A 26,821-nucleotide genomic window follows, 5' to 3' on the forward strand; every position below is an offset into this window, starting at 1 on the left:
AGGCACCCTTGTTGCCTGGCGCCGTGTTGCTAGTAACGCTAGCGGTAGTAACCGCTGTTACTACCGTAACAATCCTGTTGCGTCACCGTTACGTTACCGTGCGGTGGAGGGGGAGGGGATCGCTGACTCACCCGCCGCGTCACTGCTGGTGGGGGGGGGTCTCCTTTGTGCAACATGTCACAATATATATATATAAAACATTCGGCCAACACAGGGTGCTACTTGCTGTAGATATATATAATATTCGTCCTTTAAAGATTAAATACCTTTACCCTGATAATGGAGGTAGTCAGGTTGTTCCTATGAAATGGTGCCTTTCCACCAGGCTGCATGATGCCACATTCTAGAAGGCAGTAATCCACTTTATTGCCATGAGAATATGAGATTCACCAAGAGTCATGTTAACGGCCATACCTTATTTTTCTACTAGAATTTGTAACCTGTGTTGTTTATAATTGCAGGTGCTGATTCAGTGCTGAAGTTGTTGGAAGCAGTAGACAGCCACATACCAACACCAGTAAGAGATCTTGATAAACCATTTCTTCTTCCAGTCGAACATGTATATTCTATAGCAGGTGGGTTATGACAATCAGTTGCCAGTTGTTACCGCTCTCATTTCCTTTCCTTTATTTTCCATATATCCATACAGGCAAAAATCCTAGGATGTGGAAATAGTCCATTTGATTATAGATGTATACATGTAATAGATTACAAAAGTCACACAACTAAAATAACACACACCAGTTAACTAACATAGGTAATATAAAAAGAAACAAAACAAGAGCTTATTACAATTGTAACTAAACATAATTTAAAAAGTGCATTACTATAAAAACTTAAAATTAATATAATTTTCCCATAAATCAAAATACATTGATACAGGACTCGTCATATACATACATACACATCCTCCACTTTCCATAAACATCCATACAGGGAACAAACCCAGGATGTGGAATTAGTCATCAAACACATACACAAAGTCACACAAGTCACACCGCGAAGATCACCCACATTAATTATCTAGCACATACAACAATACAAGGCAAAAAAAGTAAACAAACATAAGTCACAAGTAGCCACAATACAACTCCTCACATCACCCTTACCAACTATATTAAAATGTGGCGTTAAGCATTCAAATTTATGTGCCTTTGTAATTAAAATACTCATTTAATGTATAAAAAGAGTTAGCATGTAAAAATCTTTTTAGGGAACGTTCAAAGGATTTCTGGTTATTAGATAATTGTTTCAGCTCTTTAGGCAGATGATTGTAGATTTTTATACCAGAATAATATGGACCCTTTTGAACTTTAGTAAGAGAAGTACTCGGGGGAAATAGGTTAACATTTTGTCTGGTACCAATATTATGAACCTCCGTATTTCTTGTGAACAAATGCATGTTATTTATAGTGTGTTGCATTAAGGAATATATGTATTGCGAACACAAAGGCAGAATTTTCATTTCCTTGAAAGAGTCTCTACATGAATCTCTTTTCTTTAATCCCATCATAATCCTTATAATTTTCTTTTGGATCATAAAAAGTTTCGTCATGTATGAAGAATTGCCCCAGAAGATAATTCCATATGTCATCACAGAATGTATATAAGCAAAATAAATCATTCTTAAGCTACTTAATGATATCATAGGCTTAACTGATCTCATGAGAAAGCAAGACGAACTCAATTTTGTAACCAGGTAATCAATATGATACTTCCAACACAGCCTATTATCAATATTTAGGCCTAAAAATTTAATACACTCTAAGTTAGTTGGTAAATTTTGATCAATATTATTATGCATATTATGATCCTCATAGTTCATTAAAGTGAAATGGAGAGTGTGGGTTTTATGAATATTTAATTTTAGCAGATTGGTTCTGAACCATGTATTAATATTGTAAAATATTCTGGTCATGTCTCCCCCCCCACCCAGAAATCTCCTTAATGTCCCAGACTTTCTGACTTTAATGATTTTTGTTTTGTTACCCTGAAACATTAACAAATGTAATATTCTTTAAAGTCAGGATTATATAAATCCCATGAAAGAAGCATGTAAAGATGTGAATGTATAGGAAGACCCAGTTTCTTCTGAGATGGAACAGAATTTTTGAAAAAATTTGTAGATGCTCAACTATTTTTGAATATCAGTATTACATTAACTACCATGATACACTTACCCACATCCATATGCAAATAAAATTTTGGTTCCACAAGTTATGCAGGAATTTAAACTTCCAGAAAGAACGACTGTTTTTCTCCCTCTCTCAGTACGTTCACATTCCACTGAGTCATCATTTAAGCATTGTCACTGAGAATGCATGCAGAGTTATGAGTATCTAGCACATCATTTCCAATTTATTATTCACTTATACTCTGTTTTGATGCCATGTAACCTGAGCCATTGAAGGCATGGTTAAGTAAGAGATGAGTGAGTGAGGATCATCGCAGTAATTTGTTGAGGAAGTGATTTATTAAGCTCTGCAAATACTTCCAGACAGAGTAACCTTAATATGTGGACTTGTGGGGTGATACATGGAGCAAATGATAAGTTTTGTCTTGCAGAGGCTGTAATTCACAGCATGTGGATATTAAGTGAAGCTTACATTCATTTGGATACAGATGTCAGGAGACAAAATGTTTGATTCTGCTATGTGGGCCCATAGAATAGATGGAATATTCTTCTGCACTTCTGTTGTCAACTGTTGTCAACTGAGGTCACTTCCTGGTCATGATGTGCAGTGGGTTCATGAGACAACTTGGTGCTTGATTAAAGAGGAACACTTACTGGTTCATGTAAGATGGAACCAAGCACATACATTCCTTGTGTAAAGTTTTGGTCCTGAAGTGATTACTGTTGTTATACCACTCACCATGGTATGGACAAATCTGATCACCCTTTAGCCTTGGCTTTGGTCTGAGGAGTGTCTGTTTGAAGCTTCAAGAATGAAAAACTCTATTCAGAGAAAAGTGGTTTGTTAATGGAACTTGTGTGCGTAAGTGTTTATCTGTGTTGTGTGATTTCGGAGTATTTACAAGTATAAATCACTCCGTCCAATGTGACCTATAAGCTTTTTACTACATGGAAACTTAACACCCTTACATGTTTCGGTCTCTCTGGACCCTCTTCAGAGGGCAAACATCACTACAAATAGGAAACCACCATCACATAAGTNTAAAAAAAAAACTCTACATTCCCAGGAAACTGCTGTGTTTGTGAAATGTTCTATTTTGTGTACTATGTATTGTGGCATATAGGTGTACGTACTTTATGTCTAAACAACTTATGTGATGGTGGTTTCCTATTTGTAGTGATGTTTGCCCTCTGAAGATGGTCCACAGAGACCGAAACATGTAAGGGTGTTAAGTTTTCATGTAGTAAAAAGCTTACAGGCCANNNCACATTGGACGGAGTGATTTATACTTGTAATTGTTAGTGTGACGGACCAGAATGAAACAAATCAAACTCAGAGTATTTCTATCATAAAATTATCTTAAATATAAAACATTCAACTTTCATATGGAACATCTGTTGTACAGTATGGCATTAGGTGCTTACTGCCTTCTGGAATGTGATTCCATATAGTTTGGTAAATAGGTACTGTTGTTTGGAAGAGCCGGGTGTCTCCATCTTCACTCTGCCATCCTGAAGATGGAGGCAGCATTTTCTTCCAAAACAGTGGTTCTTATTTGCCAGAGTAGACAGTGTAACATCCTATAGAACTGTAATATTGATGGTTTTGTGCTGGGAATGAATATCCACATTGGTGTGCTTGTAATGTTCACAGGATGTTCACTGATGTGAATTTAGATTTTGTGGAGCATTTTAATGAGTAAAAATGTGCACCACAATCTGTGTGATTCAGCAGTAATGTAATATTTAGGTATTTCTTACACTCAAACTGTTCTTAATTTTTTATCACATACCATAATATACATGTTCCTTGTATATTATTAAGGTTGATTCTTTTTCACACCAGTAATGTTCCAGATCTTGTTCTGTTATAATGTGATTTACATCATGACATTATTCTTTTAGGCCGTGGAACTGTCGTGACAGGGAGATTAGAAAGAGGTGTTATTAAAAAGGGCAATGAGTGTGAGTTCATCGGGCACAACAGGACCATGAAGAGCACAGTTACAGGTAGTTGTTTTCTTTGTACACTGTTTGTTGTGTAAGGTTGTTAATGTGTATTTGGAAACTTCATGTGGCTGTTCTGCTCCCGAGGTTTGATAGTTACAAGTAACAGTCATGGATGGCACTTTGGTGGCTCGGGTTGGTTTTGATGTGTTATGGATGAATATAGGTAGTTTAATTGTGTGTTGCTTTATATTAAATTGTTGGGGGTTGTCAACTTGGGTTGCTAAGCTTTGGGGGGGGGGGATGATCCTAATGTGATTGTATTGTTCTCTGCCCTGTATCATTTTGTACATTTTAAGAGTTCTTGACTTGTAGTGTTTAGATGGTTTTAACTGACTTGTCCAATTGTACTTATGTAACAGTTTATGGATGTTAAATAAATTATGAATTATGAACTTGGCCATTAGTGTGAAATGAAACTTCATTTGTGAAAAGTATTCATCTCAGAAAATCTTGATCACTTCGGCGTAAAATTTTCAAATGCAGCTCTCTTTGAAGGCTCAGTGTCTTTGATTTTGAATGCTGTTAGCATATCATATCAGCCGCTTGTGCAGCACATCTTGAGACATTGTTTTGGGTAACTGAGTTACAGCCAATGATGAATGATAGATTTCTTTGGGCTCCAATAATATGAAAACATGTTGTGTTCAACATTTTCACTTGAAGTCCATGGTCTTTATCATTATTTTTGCTCTAACTTGCTTCCTGCATTCTTAAATTGACTAAATCAGTACAAATAAGTTTGTCACCTGGAGGTTCTCTTTTGTATGTACCTTGAGAATTGCACGAACAGTTGCTGTGGACTTCAACTTGGCAAGCCATGTGACATATTGGGCCTTCTTCTGAACAGATGTCATTGTAACGATTGTATTAGGTGCACAATTTTAGTGCCACTGAGAAAGTTGAGTGTGTATGTGGACACATGCACAGCAGGCAAGGAATGGCAGACAACTTTGTGATCTGGTGAACATTTATAACAATCCTCATGATAGTTTGTCTGAAATTCAGTGAGATATTAAACTTCACTTCCAGAGTGTTCATTTTAGTCACCCTAAACTTACCCCGCTTTGAAGCCTAGACACTGTATTAAGAATATTTGCTTGGTTTTAAGTGAGATGATTTTCTTATATTTAAGTGAAACATTTGTTGCGACAGGCATTGAAATGTTCCACCAAATCCTAGAAGAAGCGCAAGCAGGTGACCAGTTAGGCGCATTAGTCAGAGGGGTAAAGAGAGAAGATGTTCGTCGGGGGATGGTGATGTGTAAACCAGGCTCAATTAAGGCCCAAGATAATGTTGAAGCACAGGTAATACAGCTGCTTCTAAGGTAGTGGACTGTTAATTATTCAGAATAGCGCATCATCTTGCTCATATCTATTTCAGTGAAGTCCGCTAAGGTTTATTTGGGTAACAGTGGATTTGAACACTGAAATGAAGAAAATTTTAAATGGAGACAATTTAACATTACGATTATTGAGATGGTTTAATGGAAATTGAATGTTAAATTGAGGAACATTAAATGGCAGTTGCAGTGTACAGGCTGTTATGATTTGCGCGATGAGAAATTGTGTATTTTCTAAACAGTTACAGATACAAACATGAAGTAACTTGAAGACAGTATGGAAACTTATAAAGCTTATCTAAAGATGTATGACATGTGCTCCATTAGTTACTCTGTTGCTGTCAATGAAATATTCAAGTTCATTCCATGTATACCACAGATGTGACTCATTGACATTGGCTGTAGTCTGTGAGATTTGCTCTCAGAACTCATGAAGGGGCTTTAGCATTATAGGTTGGTGTATGCCGAGTAAGGTCTGGCCATCGAGGTGGCCAAGGAATGGGGCCTTCTCATCCTGTCCAAGCCTTCTTGTGCCTTATGCACTTGAGGCACCCTTTACTGTGATAGCGATAGAGCACTACTTGCAGCTGAAGTGATACAATCATTGTTGCCAACAAAAACTTAAATTTGTCAGGAAGACTTAATTTCTCATCACTCAGATCACGATACTTTAAGAGATACTTAAATCATGTTCTTTTGATACATAGTGTTGGACTGTGATTCCAAAGGCGGGAGAACATTTTATTTAGATATTAACAGGTATGGCGAATTTTTCAGGTTTACATTTTAAATAAGGAAGAAGGAGGTCGAGCTAAACCTTTCACATCATACATTCAGCTGCAGATGTTCTCAAGAACGTGGGATGTTGCGGCACAGATCATTGTTCCAGACAAGGAAATGGTTATGCCAGGAGAAGATTCTAAGTAAGTACATGTTCTGTTTTGTGCCAAACATGAGCCGTGACATGTCAGTTGCGGTATTCTTAGTCTACAGGAGCAAATAGCCTTTTCCACTGGTATGACTGAACCAGTTACCTCAAAAAACGAATACAAACATCACTGAAAGAAATGGTGGGAGGATAGTATTAAAATGGATCTTAGAGAAATAGAGTGTAGGGATGTGAACTGGATTGAGCTGCATGAGATAATGAAGTTCTCATGGGTTGAGTACTAAGATTGTAGTGTCCTGGGACGTGACACTATGTAGTTTGGTGGTATTTTCCTAAAGAGTACCCATGAACCAGTACTGGTCATCACATTTTACTATACTGCCATCTGGATTGAACAGGCTCCAAATAAGTTCAGTGGTTGGCTTCTGTGGTAATGGCATTGAAAATTTGGACTCTATAACGGCAGGAAACTTGTAGGGACGATCATCTGGGCTCTATTATGTTGTACTTTGGAATAAGGCTAACATTTCAGAGGAACATGTTGTCCCCATCTTCACGGTTGCAGCAAGCAGATCCCAAATTGTGTTACAGCCCAGATCATGGTTTTCTTGGTCATAGTCAAATAAAACAGGAAATGTGTTGAATATCTGAAGACCAGTTACCTATACAGATAACAGTCTTTACCAGGGAAGTACCATTTTACACATTCGGTATTTATATATTTTGTTATTAAAGAGTATTCATTGATTCAGATAGAAACCTAAGTACTTTAAGACACATTATTTTGATTTACTATAATTTTCTTTATTTCAGATTGGTTTTGAAACTGATTAAACCCATGGTTTTGGAACAGGGCCAGAGGTTTACCCTTCGAGATGGTGCATTGACTCTGGGAACTGGTGTAGTGACAAAAGTGAATCCAGCTCTTACTGAGAAAGAGAGAATATCCCTTGTAGAAGGAAAGAAGGCACGCCAGGTGGCACAGGAGAACTGAAATAATAGGTTGCTGACCAGAAGTGATTATTAAGCAGAAGCCATTAGTAGGTGGCATGTAATTGAAATCGACAGTGTTTTGAACAAGTTGAATGGAGTCAGAGAGAGAATTCATTCAATACTATTGTTTTTACAAATGCATGGCTTCCAGAAAAGTTAATATTTATGGGAGTCAGCTTGCTATGTCTGCTTGGTCAGTGCATTTTGTTAACCAGTGAATGTTTAAAATTCATTCTTGAATATGTCTGTGTACACACACAATCACATGTTATGACCAGTCTTGTTAGCTTTATTTTGATGATACATACTAGTTTCACAATTTTTGGTTTATTGGTATAGTGACTAGGTTACAAGCTGGATGACTGAGAAATTAACGTTAAAATCGTGGCAGGGCCAAGAGATTTTTCTCTTCTACATGGTGTTAAGACTGGCTGTGGGGCCTCCTGAGTCTGCTGTACAATCAGTGCCAGGGACTGTGGAATGGCTGTAAAGTTGACGACTTATCTCTGTCCTTTGTTAAGGTCAAAATGGTGGACATGTAGCTGTACTGTTCCACATATATTCATGGCATAGTTAATTAAGCACAGAAGTTTACCTTTTATCAGCTGGGGAGCTCTCTTGCATTTAATGGAATAATCTTGTAAGGTTTCAGGATTTTGTATATCGCAATTTACATTCCTGCAATTAATCATTCTAATGCTCGAGTTTTTCTTTGTAACTCAAAGAATATAATTACATGGACTGTGAAATGTTAGTGACATTCATACCTTGTATGATGAATTCTGTATTTCAGCATCCTGTTGCAATTGTTTGTATTTATCGTCCGTCAATATTGCAACACTTGTTTATTCACTACTTAATTTTAATTTTAGTTTACCATTATCCACTTTGACAGTACATGTTTCGGCCCAAACGGCCATCTTCAGGTGTCTTGATGTGTTACAAATATTTTATTAAGTTATATTAAAACTGCTACACTCTGTTAGTCCGTGTTGAAATCACACACTATAGTTCTCTTTTCAAGGTAAATCCAGATAAAATCCATTAAAGTTTTTATTATACCCACGTTATTTTGGTGCAGTTTATTTCACCTCACACGGGGTGTCGTCCATTGAAATAAAATGCACCAAAATAACGTGGGTATAATAAAAACTTTAATGGATTTTATCTGGATTTACCTTGAAAAGAGAACTATGCTTGTGATTTCAACATGGACTAACACAGTGCAGCAGTTTTAACATAATTTAATAAAATATTTGTAACATATCAAGACACCTGAAGATGGCCGTTTGGGCCTCAACATGTAGTGTCAAAGTGTATAATGTTAAACTAAAATTAAAATTAAGTAGTGAATAAGCAAGTGTTGCAATACTGATGGACGATGTATGACATTGTATGATGAAATCTTCATAATCCATTCTTTCTTTATCTCTTGCTGATCTGAAATTTATAGATGGGAAAGGTAAGAGAAATTATAGTAGGAAATAGTTCCTTAATGACTGAGTTTAAATTAAATACTTTATTTGGTGTTTGAATGTCCAGACTATAAGGACACAGTAAGACATGGCCCCATTTAGTTGACCGTGTTCCTTCTACTTCTGAACTGGTTCCAAGTCAGCAACAAGATACAGGCAGAACCTGCCAGATATTTTTCATTTATTTGGAAAGTAGCCATCAAATATATGAAGTTCCCATAGCACTGACAGTTCAGATTGAGGTGTTTTGTATTAGGACACTATAATTTGGTGTATTATGACACTGTGTAATCTTGTAGTTGAGTACCAACATTTTAGAACTACACAGTGACCAGAATATGAGCCTTAAAATAAGTGTGAAATATTTTGTGGAATGAATGTAACCCACATAAAGAAAGAAAATGTGAACAAGTTACTGGGTTACGACAATCCAAGTGAGTCATAGCCATGTTTTAAACTTAGGTGAATACCAAAGTCTGGGTTTGTAATTGTCAGTATTTCAAGTGTAAGCTGTAAATTCATAATTGATGAGAAAATCATGAAGTTACAAAGAATCAGAAGCTAATTGTGTTTGTAGAATAAGATGTTATGGTATTAACAGCCTTCTTGGTCTCTGCCCAGTTTGAGATGAGGAAATCTATTCTTCAGGTGGAAGCACCCATGGGGTTGTTGGTGGAAGCGAGGCTGTGCTGTATGGACACTGAATATTCCCGTCTGTTGACAAAGTTGTGACTCCTCAGAGGTGGCAGTTGTACATGGCAGGCTCTGGATATTACCAGTCTCAAACACTTTTTGTTAGAGGCCAGAAATTGTCTTGCTTCATTGTGTTCACTTATGAGGTGTCAAAATGGAATTGTAATTTTATTTCCATTATAAATCCTTAAATCTCAAAACATCTTTTAATCCTCTTGAAACCTTCAGAACAGCTTAGGTTGGAACAACTGATTACCATACATAAACCTGAATCTCAAGCAGTAATTGATTTTCATGCTAGAAGTCATGCATTGAAATTTACTTATTACATGTATCAGTATGTCATAGGCAGTCTTCATATTATATTGTAGCTCTTGTTGCACATCATTTATTGTTCAACAAATGTCACTGATTACATGTAACATGCCCTGCTAAAACTAATTAAAAAGTTCAAAAGTTTCAGTGCGTCATATTTAAAAGTTTCTGTACATTCCACTACATGTTTCAACTGACATTGGTCATCATCAGGTGTTTAAAATTGTTTGTGAAAACTCCTGTGCTTCTAATATTAAGTGTGTGGTCCCATCTGCATACTTGTGTATTCTATGGTGCTTGGTGGCGCTACCTATTGTGTTGTGCGACTAGACTATGAGTAAGAGAAAGCCACCCAGCACCTTGGAATACAAGAGTGCATAGATGGGACTAAACATCAAATATTAGAACCACAAACAGAAGCACAGCAGTTTCCACTAACAATTTTAAACACCAGATGATGACCAGTGTCAGTGGAAACATGCAGTGCAATGTACAGAAACTTTAAAATAAGCACTGTGATGTTTCAGGACACGTTGCATGTAAGACGGTGAATCAGTGACGTTTAATAAGTCATAGGTCAAGTTTGAAGAAATGCATAATTCCATACCCTCAGTGAATTGTATTGTTTGACGAAAGTTTTAATCAACTATGTGATGTTTCACAAATTTATTGAAATATAGTTTTCCTTTTGTTACACTGTATTCTGTCTCACATTCTACTGTTGTAGTTGGGCCTTCAGAGAGATAAATTTCATCAAACCCAATTTAATCCCACCATATATTTAAGTTCAAGCAAAATATATTTTTAATTTACTTAGTAATTTAATTAAACCTTATTTACTCCCACTGGATTTAAGTGCAAGGAATATATTGTCACATGTTGGGTATGTAACGCAACAGATAACTTCATGCCATTTTGGATCACGCAAATTTATTCCTCTCGCTCTTACATGTATACAATTCACAATTTCCCAATTACTGCAATCTGCAGTATCACAATTACCTCTCCTGCTGGAGTCCCTGCCATTCACTCGATACAAAACTCGTAGCTGCGGGACTTCAACTCATACTGAATACTAGTAACTGGCTCAATACTCACTACTCCTGAATAGTGTTCGCTGCTCCTTATTTAGGCTTGGCACGGACAACATAGAGAACACATTGCTGCTCGGCAACTGCAGTCGACCGTTTCACCCATTGGCCAGAAGCCATCCCCATCCCAGACATCACAGCCGACACAGTGGCACGAGCCCTACTGACTGGCTGGATATCCTGCTTCGGTTGCCCACAGACCATCACCACCGACCAGGGACGTCAGTTTGAATCTCAACTCTTCCACTCCCTGGCCAAGCTCTGTGGCATTCAACTCTCGTGAACAACTGCTCACCACCCAGCGGCTAACGGACTCGTGGAATGTTGCCACCGAACACTAAAGGCAGCCATCATGTGCCACGCAGACCAACACTGGACAGAAGCCCTACCCCCGGTTCTCCTCGGAATCTGCATGGCATTCAAAGAGGACCTGCAGGCATCACTAGCTGAGCTCGTGTATGGTTGAGCCACTAAGAATACCAGGAGAGCTGCTAACTCCGACTGCCGACCCAGTGGATCCAGCACACCTCATCACTCAACTTCGCCAATATCTGGCCTGCCTCAGACCAATTCCAGCAACATGCCATGCCTCACCAGCTACATTCGTGCACAGCGACCTCGAGAAGTGCACGCATGTCTTCCTCCAGCAGGACACGACTCGTAGATCGTTGGAGCCCCCCTACAGCGGCCCCTACCAGGTCCTATCACGGAAGAAGACAATGCAAATCCTCGTGCGCGGCAGGCTCACCACTGTGTCAACCGATAGGGTCAAACCTGCCTACATGTTCAACGAGACAGGCCGTGGGACCACCACCAAGACCTTCAACCCTGCAGCCGACGAAACCCCAACAGCGATTCTGCATGCCGTACCACCACAGCCTGTACAATGAACTACACGCTCCGGACGTCATATACATTTTCTTGATCGCTTCAACAGTTGAGCAACAATCTCTGCGGGCATGGGGGGGGGGTTGGGAACTGCTCACATTCAAGCAAGTGTGAGAACGCAAGCTTCATTGCTTAGCAATGACGAGTAAACAGCGGTTGCTAGGCAAAGCCTACAACAATACGGACAGTGACATGTTTTCTATATGTCCGACTCTAGGTTACATAAGAAGATACATTGAGTGACAGTTACAGTTCTAGATTCTACAGTTCTACAATTCTGGTTCAATGTGTTCATTATTGTTATTATTCTTCAAACGCAAGTTCGTCTGTGCATACAGTGCAACTGTAATAAATACTATAGGACCGTTCAACTAGTGGTTGTCTCTTCATATGACATCCCACAAAGTATTGTTGTCAAGTGTTTCTACCTACGCATTGCCTAGCAAAGGTCGCTGCATGGACTCGCCTGTTGCATGACGTCACAGCCTAGCATGGAGGGGTTTACCAAGCGTTGCATAATGATGGGAGGAGTGGGGGTATGTGATGTCACTCGTGGAAACGCAGAGTTTACGTGACCCCTACTTCCTGTTGCGTCATCCACGTTACAATATATATTATGTATCCGGGGTTCCACGGTGAATAATGGGTTTTGGATTGGTTTTATTGGCACTTCGATTACAGTTATGCAACAGCTCACAATGGATGATTTCCCCCCCCCCTCTCCCTCTCCATTCCTTAGTGGGCTACAAGTCTTCTCTTCTGCATGACTGACTTGGTTCTGATTTGATTCTGTCACTTTAGCTTCTGCTCTCCACTGGTTAACACTCCACAGCTGAATGCTAGACTTCTCACAACTGAACCATTGAACTCTCGAATGACAGCTCCTTTCCGAATGAACTCTGAACTACTTTATAACCAATTGTCACCATGTCTTACAGTTCCTCTGTTATTATGAAATGTGCTTACTGAACTGTTGCCCAGCAATGGACTTCTGCAGCATGTCACAATATATATATATATATATATATATACTTTTTTTTTTACTTTATTTCAAAAGGACCTGAAATGTTTGAACTTTCTCTCTTCATTTCAAATTGTAGTCTGTGACACTGTAGTCTCATAGTTTTATATGCATGTTTTGGAGGAATATACTTATCTTCAGGATTGAATTGTGTAGGTTTAGCAATTACCTCCAGTATAGGGGTAGGTGTGATAAGGGTGGTCATGTGACCCAAGGAGAGGGGTAAGCATAAGAACTCAGCCTGGGCCAGTACAAGGAGCGTTCACGTTCTAAGGTCTCCAATTTTTTCCTCAGGACTGGGAGCAGATAGACACATGCGGTTTAGTTTAAAATACCTGTGCACTCTTTGTGAATGTGAGACAGAGATGGCAGCGAGAGTGAGGAGTGTTTTTGATACCTAAAATGGCGACGTTTGCGTTACAAGAACAGCGAGTAATCATTCGTTTTCTCCACTCACGTGGTGCGACACCCATTGAAATTCATCACCAGTTGAGTGAGACATGTCGTGATTGTGTCATGAATGTGAAAAATGTGCGTTCATGGGTGCGACAATTCAAAGGCCGAACGTCGTGTGACAACGAACCAAAAACAATCTTGGCCCCACACCAGCTGGTCTGACATGGTCAAGCGAGTTGAGAAAGTTGTTTTGGAGGATCACCGATTGAGCGTGGAAAACATTGCCTCCAAAGTTGGCATTTCTATGGGATCTGTGCACACAATCCTGCATGAACACCTGCGAATGCGGAAAGTGTCCTTCAGGTTGGTGCCACGAATGCTGCTGGACGACCACAAGGCTGCACGCATGGCACTTTGCCAGCCGATGTTGACACGTGATGAAGGCATGAATGGGACTTTCTTTTCATCAATTGTGAGACATGGATGCCGTTTTTCAATCCTGAAATGAAGCACCAGTCAGCTCAATGGAAGCCGCTATTGCATCAGCAATTTTCCAGTGGTCAAAACAGACTCCTACAGAAGCGTTCGCAGCGGTCATGGAATCATGGCGTCGACGTTGTGAAACGTGTACAGCTGCAGGGAGATTATGTTGAAAAGTGACAGAAGTTTCAAATTTTTTGTATGATTGTGTGAGAAAAAAATTGGAGACCTTAGAACTTGAACGCACAACATAGGAAGAATGGTAGTGGATTGCCCTTTTGAGGGGCAAACTTGTTTCCTTTTGCCAGGTTGGAAATGGAACAGAGAACCTATTGCCATAGGCAAAAAAAAAAAAAAAAANTAGTTATCCCCTGTAACAGGCTCTGAAAAGTTTGAGGCTCCCGCATCTTCTCGACAATCGGCTCACGGAGTAAGGTTGTCAGCCAGCCGCCTTTTACCACCCAGGAAGGTTCCTGGTACTCGCTTCTATTAAGAGGCTTGGTCGACCCCAGGGCCACAATGTGGCTGGAAGGATTACATAAATTGTGGGGGGGAGAATCCAACTCATCAGGACTTGAACTTGCAACCTTCCATCTTGTAGCATAGTGCCTCAACCACTACCTCCTGCATTGTCTTAGGACTTAAGATAAGTTAACTTGAAACCCTGTTCCCTGTGCAAATCATCAGAGGCATTTTCTACATGTTCCAAGACTTTCTTCTGCCAGTAACAAAACTGGTGCTAAGACTGAAGATTCTCCTTATAACCATATTTCCAGCATCTGCTCTTAATGTGGCTGAAACGATTAGGTCAATTGAAAAATCCAATGGCTCCACCAGGAATCGAACCCACAACCTTCCAGCTTGTAGCAGTGCCTCAACTAACTATGCTACCATGTGCTAACACTGTGTAACATTCTGAAATTCTTTGCAGGCCAGCACAAACAAAGTTTTTATTTTATTCTCCTTTATACATCAGTCAGTTTTAAGACAAAACCATTTTCTATGGAAAGAATAGCTGAGTTTTTTAGAAATGAGTCCATTGACAACAAGGCTTTAAAAATGCTTGATGAAAAACAAAATGCACTCAACAGGGTAAAATATACAACCTTTCAGTACATAAACACAATATACTGAGAAACTGTCAGAAGTTATACAGCCAATTAAATGTACCTTGAAGCAACACCCAAATGCATCACTATTCACTCTTGTGGTCTATAAAAATAGTAAACAGTCCTATAATATGCACTTCATCCATACAGCTCACTACAGGCATCAAGTAACAACACTCAACTCAAATATTCAAACATTTCAAATCTGTCCCCAATCTCATTTTCATATTTACATTATACCAAAATTGCTGAGTACATATGTTGCACTGAAAATGAGTTTTTATTTTATTCTCCTTTATACATCAATCAGTTTTAAGACAAAACCATTTTCTATGGAAAGAATAGCTGAGTTTTTTAGAAATTATTCTGATGAGTCCACTGACAACAAGGCTTTAAAAATGCTTGATGAAAAACAAAATGCACTCAACAGGGTAAAATATACAACCTTTCAGTACATAAACACAATATACTGAGAAACTGTCAGAAGTTATACAGCCGATTAAGTGTACCTTGAAACAACACCCAAATGCATCACTATTCACTCTTGTGGTCTATAAATATATTAAACAGTCCTCTAATATGCACTCCATCCATACAGCTCACTACAGGCATCAAGTAACAACACTCAACTGTTGAGCTGTATGGATGGAGTGCATATTATAGGACTGTTTACTATATTTATAGACCACAAGAGTGAATGGTGATGCATTTCGCTGTTGCTTCAAGGTACATTTAATCGGCTGTATAACTTCTGACAGTTTCTCAGTATATTGTGTTTATGTACTGAAAGGTTGTATATTTTACCCTGTTGAGTTTTTTCATCAAGGCAAATGTGATTTTACAGTTGACTTGATGAAATTTGCACTGAAACGAACACAAACACTAAAACATTTACAGATCTTCATCGTCCTCTGGAAGGGCTGTCTCTTGAGCTTCCTGGAACAGAGATGAACAATGTTAGTTTATTTTAGGCAGTTTAACACAGGCAACACATGAAATTCACTTGCCTTACATTCCAAACTTTGAAAATAAATAGGCTATGTCATTTTCCACAATTACCATTACACAAGGGGGCACGATGCTACAAGCCGGAAGGTCGTGATTTCAAGTCCTGATGAGGTCATTGGATTTTTTTCAATTGACCTAATCCTTCCAGCTGCACTATGGCCCTGAGGTCGACTCAGCCTCTAACAGAAATGAGTACCAGGAATCTTCTTGGGGAGGTAAAGGGCGGCCAGCACGTAAGGCTGACAATCTTACTTTGTGAGCTGACTGTCTAGGAAATGTGGGAACCTTGACGTCTCAAACCCTGTGGACCTTCAGGGCCTGTTACAGGGATAGCTTTACCTTTTATCATTACACAAGCCATCCCATGTTTAATTACAAGAAACAACGTTAAGATCTGAGATTGTCATGGCGGTATCAAGATTACTGTCTTCCGGAATGAAATGCCATGTAGTCTGGAAAAATAGTACCATAGTTTGAGATGAACCAGCTGTCTCCATATTCTACCTTGAAGATGGTGGCAGCAGGTTCCTCTGAAATGTTGGTACCCATCAATCAAACTACACAGTATCACATCCAGAGGACTCTGGTGTCTTCTGGGATGTAACTGCCTGCCACCTTGGCTTACTCTTTGATCCTCAAGATGGAGTCACTGCATTCCTCCAAAATATCTGTGGGTCACTACTGTGAGAACCTCAAGTTCAAGAAAATGTCACAGTAAAAACTTTCTGACCCCTTGAAACAAACTGCACATAACACAAAGTTGTATTATGCCCAAGATGTAAGGTAACACTAGATCCATGATTTTATCCAAATAATGAACAATGTAGCAGAACAAATAACATCCTTCACTGACCTTCAGGTCTTTCTCGATCTGTAGCTGCCAGTTGGGGTCCATGGTCACCTCTGGTGGCACCAGTGCAGGCATTGCCACAAATTCGAGGTTTGGATCACCAATTAATTTTCTTGCCAACCAAAGGAAAGGTTTTTCAAAGTTGTAGTTGCTCTTTGCACTGATGTCATAATACTGAAACAGAAAATGATTCCATGCTTGGTACAAATTTTTTGGACACGAAATGGTGTTCACCTAAGCCTGCAGAACCATCTCAGATTAGAGGGACAGATCTGCAGTCCTCATAGACATTGCAGTAGGCATCTCTGATTCATCAGCGACATTATGATACAAATTACATGTGTGGAAGTGTTACAGAAGTGCAAGACTTAAGCATTCACGACAATTAAGGTATGAAGTCTCCTAAGGTGATCAGCCATGTGAAAACATAGTATGCAATGTTTTACCAACTTTCCCTGCCTCCATCATCAGAGGTCAGTGTGACAAGTGACACACCTATCTGTTGTTAGGCACTCCCACAAGTGGTCCATGATCAGAAAGGGCGCTACTCTCTAAAACCAATCCCCCATATATAAACAGAATGGACAACTTTCATTACTGTTGATGGAAACAGATTTGTCACCAACTCCACTTTCGCATGGGTGATCACCCAAGACAGCCTCATCCCATCACAGAAATATTTCCTACCTGCAAATTCTTCTTTCTGTGAAACACGATGCTTTTAGCTTTGACTTTCCTGTCCTTTATGTCGACTTTGTTCCCACAGAGAACAATGGGGATGTTTTCACACACTCGAACAAGATCACGATGCCAGTTTGGGACATTCTTGTATGTCACTCGAGACGTGACATCAAACATTATAATGGCACATTGCCCCTGAAACAAAACAAAGAATGAAACCAAGCCACAAGAAATCTTCATGTGCAAAAGATTGGATTTTTAATACTTGAAGTAATATAGTTAGGGCGATTAGTCGCCATCTTCCCAGCACAGTGGCCTGGGTTCAATTCCAGGCCGGGCCAGATTTGTGGTCTACAAAGTGGCACTAAGGTGGGTTTTCATCAAGCTCTTCAGTTCTCCCTGCCAATTTTCACTCCACCAACTGTTTAATATTCAGTACCTATCCTACGGTCTCGATACTGACAGCATCATTAAATAACCAACTTTAAAAAGTGAGGCACATGCAGGACTCTGTGTCACTTCAGACCTCATTTGTTAAACCACAGCAGATGTCACAAGATCTCAACCAGCAAACTAATGTAGTTTATTAAAGCTGCAGGTGTGCTGATAGGATGGGAATGCAACAGATCATTACTGATCGTCAGGGCTCGGATTTTGATGACATGTCATCTCAGATATGAGCTGCTGCTTACAGAAATGTAAGTTTTATAGGTAATTTTTTAGACTTTCAAGGGTATTTCTTGTCATTTTTGGCCATTTTAGGGAATTTTTCTTCATATGTTTTTTTTTAAATGTGAATAATATGGAAGCGAAGTGTTCTTTCTCTTTCTCCTTTAGGTCATTTTCTGGATTTTTTAGCCATTTTTTAAATATTTTCAGGTCATCAAAATCCGGGCCCTGCATATTAATTTTTGGGTCAAATTTTAGGTTACTTTTCTGGATTTTTTAAATATTTTCAGGTCATCAAAATCCGGGCCCTGCTGATCACAATGCAAGGACTGTTGAATAACCACCACCTTTTAAATAATTCCCTTGCAAGTGGAGATAGGGCATAGGAACCGGAATATTATCTGGGTAGTGTGCCTTTATACATTGCTGTTTGGGGAGAGAGGAACCACCCACTGACCTAAGGTGACATCATCATAGACCAATAGGATAAAGGGACAGAAAAACCATGTTCTGGGAAGAACTATTCATTTTCCTTTGATACAACATGGACCATGCAGAAAAAGCATCCAACAATTATTCAGTGCCACAGGAACATTATTACCAAGTTGTTACCCAGCAACAATAGGGATACACACTGACACCCAAAAGTGATCTTTTCACACCTTATCGACAGACTCTCCTTCAATAAGATGTGGACCACACAGAACATGTCCAACAATTCTATTGTTGTGTGTATTTGATGCCACTGGAACGTGTTTACTGAGCCCTTGCCTTGTACCAAATGGAGCAATACACTTAACCAAGCAGTTGCCTAGCCTAGGAAGGACTTATGAAGTACATTGCCGAGACAAGCTCAGGCGCCAAAGTTCCATAAAGATTGGTTCGGGCATTCAAGTCAATGGGCAGGATTCACAGACATCATGTTGATCAAATAAGACTGCTTTATTTTTTCAAAAGAAGTTCTGGGAAGAACTGCCTAATATGAAACAGACCATGCAGAAATTAATTCATTTCAACAATTCTATTGTTGCATGTGTATTCATTACTATGGTATAACTTTTACCAAGCTGTTCCCTACGCTGCTGTCATGATATAGATACCAAGTTTCATAAAGAGGAGTTCAGCCACCAAAAAGTTAATAAGAAAGGTACCCCACACAGCATGGAGATCGCATAAGCGATCCATAAAACCAAAATTGTGACTAATGTCAATAACGAACTCCTTTAATAAACTAAGGTATCTGTAACCCTGCAGCTACTAGGGGTTCCAAAAACTGTACATTCCTAACTCAATACATATGGTATCCTTCAAACTAATCTGAAACATTATGTAAACATAAGAATCTGCAGCTTGATATCTAACCAAATCTTGATTCACTGCAATGCTGTGAATAGAAATAAATATACGTAAAGCTAATAACCTGTATATAATAGCCATCTCGTAGACCACCAAATTTCTCTTGACCTGCGGTGTCCCACACATTAAACCGTATCGGTCCTCTGTTGGTATGGAATACAAGAGGATGAACTTCAACTCCTAACGTAGCCACGTATTTCTTCTCAAATTCGCCAGTTAGATGCCGTTTGACGAAAGTAGTTTTCCCCGTACCCCCATCACCAACGAGGACGCACTTGAAAGTCGGCATATCAGGGTCTTGTGCCATGTTAACTGCTTCGTTGATCTTACTTCCTAGAAATTCACAACAAAAGTGAACTCATAAAGCACAAATGTACAGCCATCCGCATACTTGGAAAAAAAACTTGCGTCACATGATGCAGGGCGATGATATACCGCAATTTAATTTCTGTACATACATAAATACCTCTTATACTTATAGTTTATATTTTAATACTAAATCACATGTTTAATAATACACAGAACTACAATTTCCTGAGTATTCTTACAAATAAGGTGGAAATGGCGCCTTTTCTATGGGTCAAAGGAAATTGGTATCGCAACACCGAATTTGAATGCGTTATTTACTTCAATTATTATTCTAAATTACAACCTTTCTGAACCAACTTCTTCGTTAATGTATTAATAACCTATTTCATAATTAAAGACATAAACCATACCCCGATGCACGCAAAATTGCACGATAAATCTTACCTCAATACAAAGCCTTTACGGTCCACAATGGCGTTCAGCAGAAAAGAAGGTGGATTTCCAAGAGCTGCACTATGCAACTCAATGTTACTGTCTGGCTACGTAGCGGCCATGACGACACAGATATATTATTCTGCCATCTACTGGCAGCGTTCAAGCTACCCCTGCAAAATTACCTCAGCCACTGGAGAGACCTCAGTCGGCAAAGAAAGTTAGCTACTATCCACTTCACCATTCTAGGCATATAATACCTCCTGTTTACAGCCTTCTCGGAACAATGGTTTTCACAATCAGATCTCTCGTACCAGCGGTTCTTACTCCGTTTTCGAAAATTGCCCTAATTAATATCATTTCACTCATGTATCAGGAGAAAGTTTCTCAGCAATGCTCATTTCATTTATATCAATTCAACACATTCTTACTGAAATATACCGGCCATTGTGAACTATAATATACATAAAACACATATTCATAAGTGCTTAGGAAAGCTGAAGCTGGGTACACTACAAAGAAAAGTCTGTTTCCATAAGAGATATTTGTATTCAGCCTCATAACCTTGTTGAAAACTTATACTTCAAAGCCACATAAAACATAGTTTCTCAGTTACATTAATGTATTATAAATTACATCTAGCAAGCAGTAACACTGAGGTTTCCATATATTATTAATTGCAATAGCATGATGAAACTCAAGAATTTGAAATACACTCTTCTATAAAAGTTAAATAATTAATTTAATAGTACATTAAAAGCAATAAAATAATTGCAGAACTGTGATGCACTTTATGAATCTGAAATATACTCTATGCTTGCAAGTTTGATGTTGAATGGAATAACATATCTGAAGCAATAAAGTGAACCTTAACTAAGTAACTAACTTCATGGAGCTGGGCCACTCTCGAGTAGCAAACAGTTGCCTGTTCATTCAACAGAACTGTGGCATTTTATAGAACCCAGAGGTTGAGTACTGTGTTAACAAAGGCCCACCAGGTGAATCAAGTTCACACTCCCAATACTGTATCTATAAATTAAATTTTAATATTAACCTCCCATCTACACCCGTGTCTTTCCTTCAGGTGTCCTACCAAAAGTGTGCATGCGCTCCTGCTACATGCCCCACTCATCTCATTCTTCTTGACTTGATCAGCCTAATAATATTTGGCAAGGAGTACAACTTATGACACTCCTCATTGTGGAATTTCCTCCAGCCACCTATCTCTTCATCCATGTCAATCCAAATATTCTTCCCTTTTTTCTCAGACACCTTTTCTTTTCTATTCTCTTCTCTTAATGTTAGACAAAAAGTTTCACATCCACACAAAACTACAGACTGAATTAATCTGTATATTTTAAAATTCACGTTCTTAGAGAGCAGATGACAAGAAAAACACCTCTCATCTGAATGTCACCATGCACTGCTAGAATTAATGAACCTTACAAATGATTGATTGATTGATTTATTTCGTCACTGTAGATCATTGTACATGATATAGGACAAGTCAAGTTAATTCTGAATATTAACAATTTAATATATGAGTAAGATTAAAATTACAATAGTTACAATTGTTTACAGTTGATTACAATTTAGAATTAGTTAGATATTCTTATTTGTGGAGAATTTGATGGAATGAAGATTGGCAGGGGAAACTGAAGTACTCGGAGGAAACCTGCCCCAGTGCCACTTTGTCCATCACAAATCCCACTTGCCCAGATCACAGTGGTGGGAAGCCAGCGACTAATCGCTTAAGCTATGGTGTGGCCTTAGAATAATGATATGGATAGCTAGTGTAATGTTCACTGCAGATCGGTGCCCTTCTTGATGGCCTGGTATTCTCAATCTCTCTCTAAGCGGCCTACGTAGACCTCCCTCCATCACATGATGTCCTTTCTATCACATATCCAACATGGTGTCTTGATTCCTTTAAGCAGAAGAGAACTGTGCAGTATACATTCATAGCATGCTGGTATAAGCTCAACAAGTCACTTATTCTTGAATTATCTGGTCATATTGATGTTAACTACGGTTTATCCCCAAACAAGAAAAACTCATCTATACTATAAAAACAATGTTCAAGTAGAAATGTTTTCAAAGTCTTTTTAAATTTATATAGTGCTGGTATATCTTTTGTATATTGTGGCAAGTGGTTTAAAAGATGAAGTCCAATATTATTGAAGTTGTTTTTACACATACTCGTCCTACATGGAACTATGAATAAGTTGTCTTTCTTTCTTGTATTGTGTGAGTGTACTGCTGAATTAGTAATGAAAACATTCAAGTTGGATTTCATGTAAATCATGTGGATTATATTGATGTTTATAAGTTTAATACTGACGTCCATGATTTATGCTAACCATCTTACAGTGCACACACTTTTTCACCTTACTCCTCCTTTTTGCACTACATGTTTCAACACTAATCTGCCATCCTCAGGTGCGTCTCTATGCATGTCTAACTACTGCATTGCATACCCTGATGTCTTCATACTAAAATGACTAAATATATATTCGTCATGTATAATAATAAATTGTAAATATTAAAACTTTTCAGGATTTGTCATCCTTACGTCTGTGGGAGTCATTGTATGAAGAGACAACCACTAGTTGAACTGTCCTATAGGATTTATTGCAGCTGCACAGTATACACAGACGGATAACAACAATAGTGAACTGCTTGAACACTGAACTAGAATTGTAGAACGGTAGAACTGTCATTGTAACTCAGTGTATCTTCTTATGTAGCCTAGAGTCGGACATATACAAAATGGTTACGTAATAGGTACTGCTGTTGCCAGACACCGTGTTTACAAGTTCCCTAGCAACCGCTGTTTACTCGCTTTTGCCTAGCAACCGTTGTTTACTCGTTGTTGCTAAGCAATGACGCTTGCGTTGTCACACTTGCTTGAATGTGGGCAGTTCCCACACGTCGTATCTCAATACGCGAATCACGCCAATCGTCCTCTGTGGAAGCACTCTTCCTACATTCATGTGTGTATTGTGCTCTTTGTTGTGTCTTGCTCCTGTGACTGTCCGCGTTATACATTATTAATACTGAATGGAATAATGTAATCAATTTCTTTGTAGTGAAACCACTTTCCAAGAAACGTCTCCTGCACTATTTATTGTAGCACATTCTAGCAGAATCAACAGTACAGGATATCTACATTTCTCCTGCCCATACCAAAGCCCTGTAAAACAGAACATACTGTCTCAAAAGCTGGAAATAATTCAGCAGCAGCAGACATTACAAACATGGTGAGGGTACTTAATTTTGGGGTTATGTCTAAGAAACTTAATGTAGACACATTAAAGCAATTTCTTGGTCGGCTTACAAATTTACAATGTTTAAGTATGATACTAACAACAAAAGATTTTTAGGGCTAGGAATATGTAATTGGAAACAAGGCTTCATGAATTCTAAAGGGAACACCTGCTCCATGTTATTGATTACTTACAGTTAGGAAACTGAATTAATGTGATAATTACCATTGAAATTAAATTATCACATTGGTAACCGAAGCGCCAATGATTAAGCAACACATAGTAAAGCCATTACATCATGAATGAAACCACGTAGCTCCCGATCCCTGTGAAAACTTAAGAATTTTAATTCCTTCTGCCTGTGGGATGAATACCACCCTGACGCAAAGCATATCTTTTGGCGCTCAATTTTATATTGCAAGAAACAATGCGAAAATAGTGACGCAATCATGATACAGTTGAAGTTTCTTTACATTCCACAGATCCCTTCCTTAGGCTAAATTAAGAGCGCGTCATAATACAAATCCAAATACTTACTTCCATGTAATTATTACAAATATAACTTAACGGCATACTTCCGTATCCTACGTAAGACTTAAATAATTTAGATGCAATGTCATTATAACCATACGATTTTTTTTACAGCATTTTACACATTTTCCTGTCGTGCAGTAGGCGTCTGATGTATATAAATAATGTGATGTGGTAATGTAACTTCGTACATAAACGTTTCTCATTTTACAACGATATCAATTCAAAATAAAAACTGAACATTCAACAGTGAATAAGCAGCAACTTGTAAATTATTTGTAATTATTCCCAATCACCACAACTTCCGAATTTTTCGAACGTAAGGCAGGTAACATTGTTTCAGACACAAACAACTTTAACGTGGTTGATACCGTTGATACCAATGAGCCCAATGAGCCATCAGTGTGAAAACGCTGCTCATAGATGGCAGTAGACATTAATGCAGATGGCGCTTGGGTGTGTTTCCCATTCCCGTCTCTCTATTACACGGGTGTTTCAATCGCTTTTAATTCATAAATTCTTATATTATTAAAATAATATAAATATTTAACAGTTTTTATGTTAATAATAGTGAAATTAAAAGTTTTTATTTCATATAGCATTCAAGCTTATAAATGCTACACATTACTTCCCTCTAGTAATATTATTACGACAAATTTTGCGATATTCTGTTGACGTCATAGGCGCATGCGCATAGCAACAGACGGCACTGCAGAAGCAGTGAAGTCATAAGCGTATCGATTTTTATTATTGTAGTGTCTGTTTCCGTAGTTGTAGTGTCATTTCATGGAAATATTCGTGAATGGGATGTTTATATAAAGCAAGACGAATCCTCACTGTGTGACTTGGACAGTTAGAAGATGACGAAGGATAGGTTAGCAGCGCTGAAAGCGGTGAGTGAAGTTCAGTGGCATCCCATCTTTGCAGTGCAGCCCTAACCCACCCATAACATATAGCATTCGACAGTGATGTCAAAGTCATTCTTTTGGGACTTTGTTTGAATATTGTAAAAGAATGTGATTGATAAGCTAGATATTGATTTTCAGTTTTGTGTCGGATTGTGTAAGCAAAGGACGAATAATTAAAAAACCAGCCGGCGTGAATTGTCACATAAGACTTAGAAGTTTTTATGACAGTTCTCCAAAATCAAATTTTGTATGTGACATTTAGTTGGTACTTTATTGTTGTTATACATGTGTGACTTCGTATATTGGATATGTCTTAAAATTATTTAGTGTTTAATCATTTGTACAGGAGTGAATAGTGTGATCATAACATTTAAGGTTAATTTTACTGAATACTATATAGTAGTTCCCCAGTTTTTACAGATGGTCATTTATTTCCCAGTTTTTCTTTTTTTTCTTTAGATGCTTTGCATACTTTCCTATTGCAGAATATTAGAATATACATTATTTCCTATAGCAACATTTATTTTTGAAATGTCATTTAACCATTTCAAGCCAGAAATTCACACAAAAGATAAAAATTCTTATTCTACCAAACAGAAAACACCCAGTCACCATTATAGAAACCAGCCAGTTAATGTTCCCTAGAGATGATATTGCTGTTTATTCTCAGAATCATATTGAACATATAAATACACTCTGAAGGCGAAATGCAGAGTTCTTTTGATGTTAAAGAAGGTGGTGCATAATGCAACCACTGTGCTTTAAATGGTTAGTAGAACAGTATGCCACTTCTATTGCCAAGTTTTTTGACCATCACTGAATTGGAATCATATTGATAACATTTTGTAATCAGCGTCAAAAATAAGATTTTTATGTCCTGATGACACTGACTGGCCCCATCTAGCCCATTGTGTACAGTGAGGCTATGTGCACAGTAACAGTTTCACTTGACAATTTTTAGCTTGTGTTCCATTACTAAATTGATCATGGACACATTACAACTGACACTGAATATGATTAGCCATGAAAGTGATTACCACTTCGGACATAATTTTTCTTGATCTGTAGTACTTCCAGATCTGGGGATGGAATGTTTATCAGGGTGGTTATGTGGGGGATTGTACTGCTAACCACATCATTGGAGCAGCACATATTTGTATTAGAGGTGGCGCATGCATCATTGCAGTGACAGCCAAAGTTTTCACTACTCTGCGGTAGGTTTGTAGTGGGCTGTGTTATAATCAAAATGAAATGCTAAATGGATTCTTGTCCTGCGAGTATCATTTCCTCTTATGTGAAGTGTCCCATACTTTCATTCTTCTCATAATGTTTCCTTTTTGATCTGTTCAACTGTTTCCTCACATCTTGATGTCTTCCAGTAGCTGGCCAAACCTCTTGTTATGGGTCATCCCATAATGCTCTTATCCTTAAATTTAATTTAAATACCCTTCTCAGTATCCTTGTTGTATTTATTCTTATTACATGGCCAGGGCTTTGTAATTCTTTCATTCGTAACTTTAAGAAATTTCTGGTTCCACCTCCCCCTCAAGCAGTTTGGTTTTAATTTAACATTTATATTCCAACTTCCTCTGAAGAAATGTAATTCTGATTTGTTTCCCTGTCAGTTCTCACAAATTTTGTATCCTTTGCCTAGGTCTTGCTTTTGTTTTTGTTGCTACTCTGTGGTAATATTAAATGTAGTGCCCCGTAAATTCACAGATGTATTTGTAATCGTGATTTTTTTTATTTATTTGCGAACAGTTCGGATATAAACAGTTTATTGATATTTGTTGTAGGCACAAAGTGATGATGATGACGTTGGCCCTGACGATGTTGCTGTCACGGTGGAGGGAGGGTTCATGGACGAGTTCTTCGCTGAGGTAAATGTAGCTTAATCTGAAGAGTACTTTCTTCTGGGATATAACACTGTATAGTCTGGTAAAAGTCAACTGACGTTTTTGGAGGATCACATCACCTC

The 26,821-nt window shown here is 38.4% G+C and overlaps 3 protein-coding genes across 12 annotated transcripts in view; 2 read left to right on the plus strand and 1 right to left on the minus strand.

The window, feature by feature from the left end:
- LOC111867159 (elongation factor Tu, mitochondrial) overlaps positions 1-7,886 on the plus strand; it is a 19,759-nt gene extending 11,873 nt beyond the window's left edge. The window contains exons 7-11 of the mRNA XM_023856747.2: positions 462-575; positions 4,040-4,144; positions 5,297-5,448; positions 6,261-6,406; positions 7,186-7,886. Of these exons, the coding sequence (XP_023712515.1) occupies positions 462-575; positions 4,040-4,144; positions 5,297-5,448; positions 6,261-6,406; positions 7,186-7,366 (698 nt within the window). The 3' untranslated portion in view covers positions 7,367-7,886. The remainder of the gene's footprint in view (positions 1-461; positions 576-4,039; positions 4,145-5,296; positions 5,449-6,260; positions 6,407-7,185) is intronic.
- Positions 7,887-14,654: 6,768 nt separating this feature from the next.
- LOC111867160 (GTP-binding nuclear protein Ran) lies at positions 14,655-20,250 on the minus strand. Its single transcript, XM_023856748.2, has 5 exons — positions 20,151-20,250; positions 19,462-19,730; positions 17,379-17,567; positions 16,695-16,865; positions 14,655-15,769 (listed from the first exon to the last, which is right to left on the minus strand). Exons 2-5 carry the CDS (start codon positions 19,702-19,704, stop codon positions 15,725-15,727), a joined length of 648 nt encoding a protein of 215 aa, XP_023712516.1. The 5' UTR covers positions 19,705-19,730; positions 20,151-20,250; the 3' UTR covers positions 14,655-15,724.
- Positions 20,251-24,639: 4,389 nt separating this feature from the next.
- Positions 24,640-26,821, plus strand: part of LOC111867145 (syntaxin-1A) — a 161,417-nt gene continuing 159,235 nt past the window's right edge. For all 10 annotated transcript variants that reach the window (XR_004513306.1, XR_004513305.1, XM_023856709.2 and 7 more), the window contains exons 1-2: positions 24,640-24,828; positions 26,640-26,723. Coding sequence is in view for 8 of the 10 variants with exons in the window: in XM_023856709.2 (XP_023712477.1) it covers positions 24,796-24,828; positions 26,640-26,723 (117 nt within the window). In the remaining 2 variants the exon portion in view is untranslated. The remainder of the gene's footprint in view (positions 24,829-26,639; positions 26,724-26,821) is intronic.

Source organism: Cryptotermes secundus, unplaced genomic scaffold, assembly GCF_002891405.2.
Source record: "Cryptotermes secundus unplaced genomic scaffold, Csec_1.0 scaffold448, whole genome shotgun sequence".
NCBI classification, from domain to species: domain Eukaryota; kingdom Metazoa; phylum Arthropoda; class Insecta; order Blattodea; family Kalotermitidae; genus Cryptotermes; species Cryptotermes secundus.

Bases quoted from the DNA above. Each gene is read 5' to 3' on its own strand.
- LOC111867160 (XM_023856748.2), bottom strand. From the start codon at position 19,704: ATGGCACAAGACCCTGATATGCCGACTTTCAAGTGCGTCCTCGTTGGT. The intron at 16,866-17,378 runs GTAGGAAATATT...TTTCTGTTTCAG, and splicing joins ACAGAAAGAAGAATTTGCAG to TATTATGACATCAGTGCAAA. The intron at 15,770-16,694 runs GTCAGTGAAGGA...TCTCTGTTCCAG, and splicing joins AGATCGAGAAAGACCTGAAG to GAAGCTCAAGAGACAGCCCT.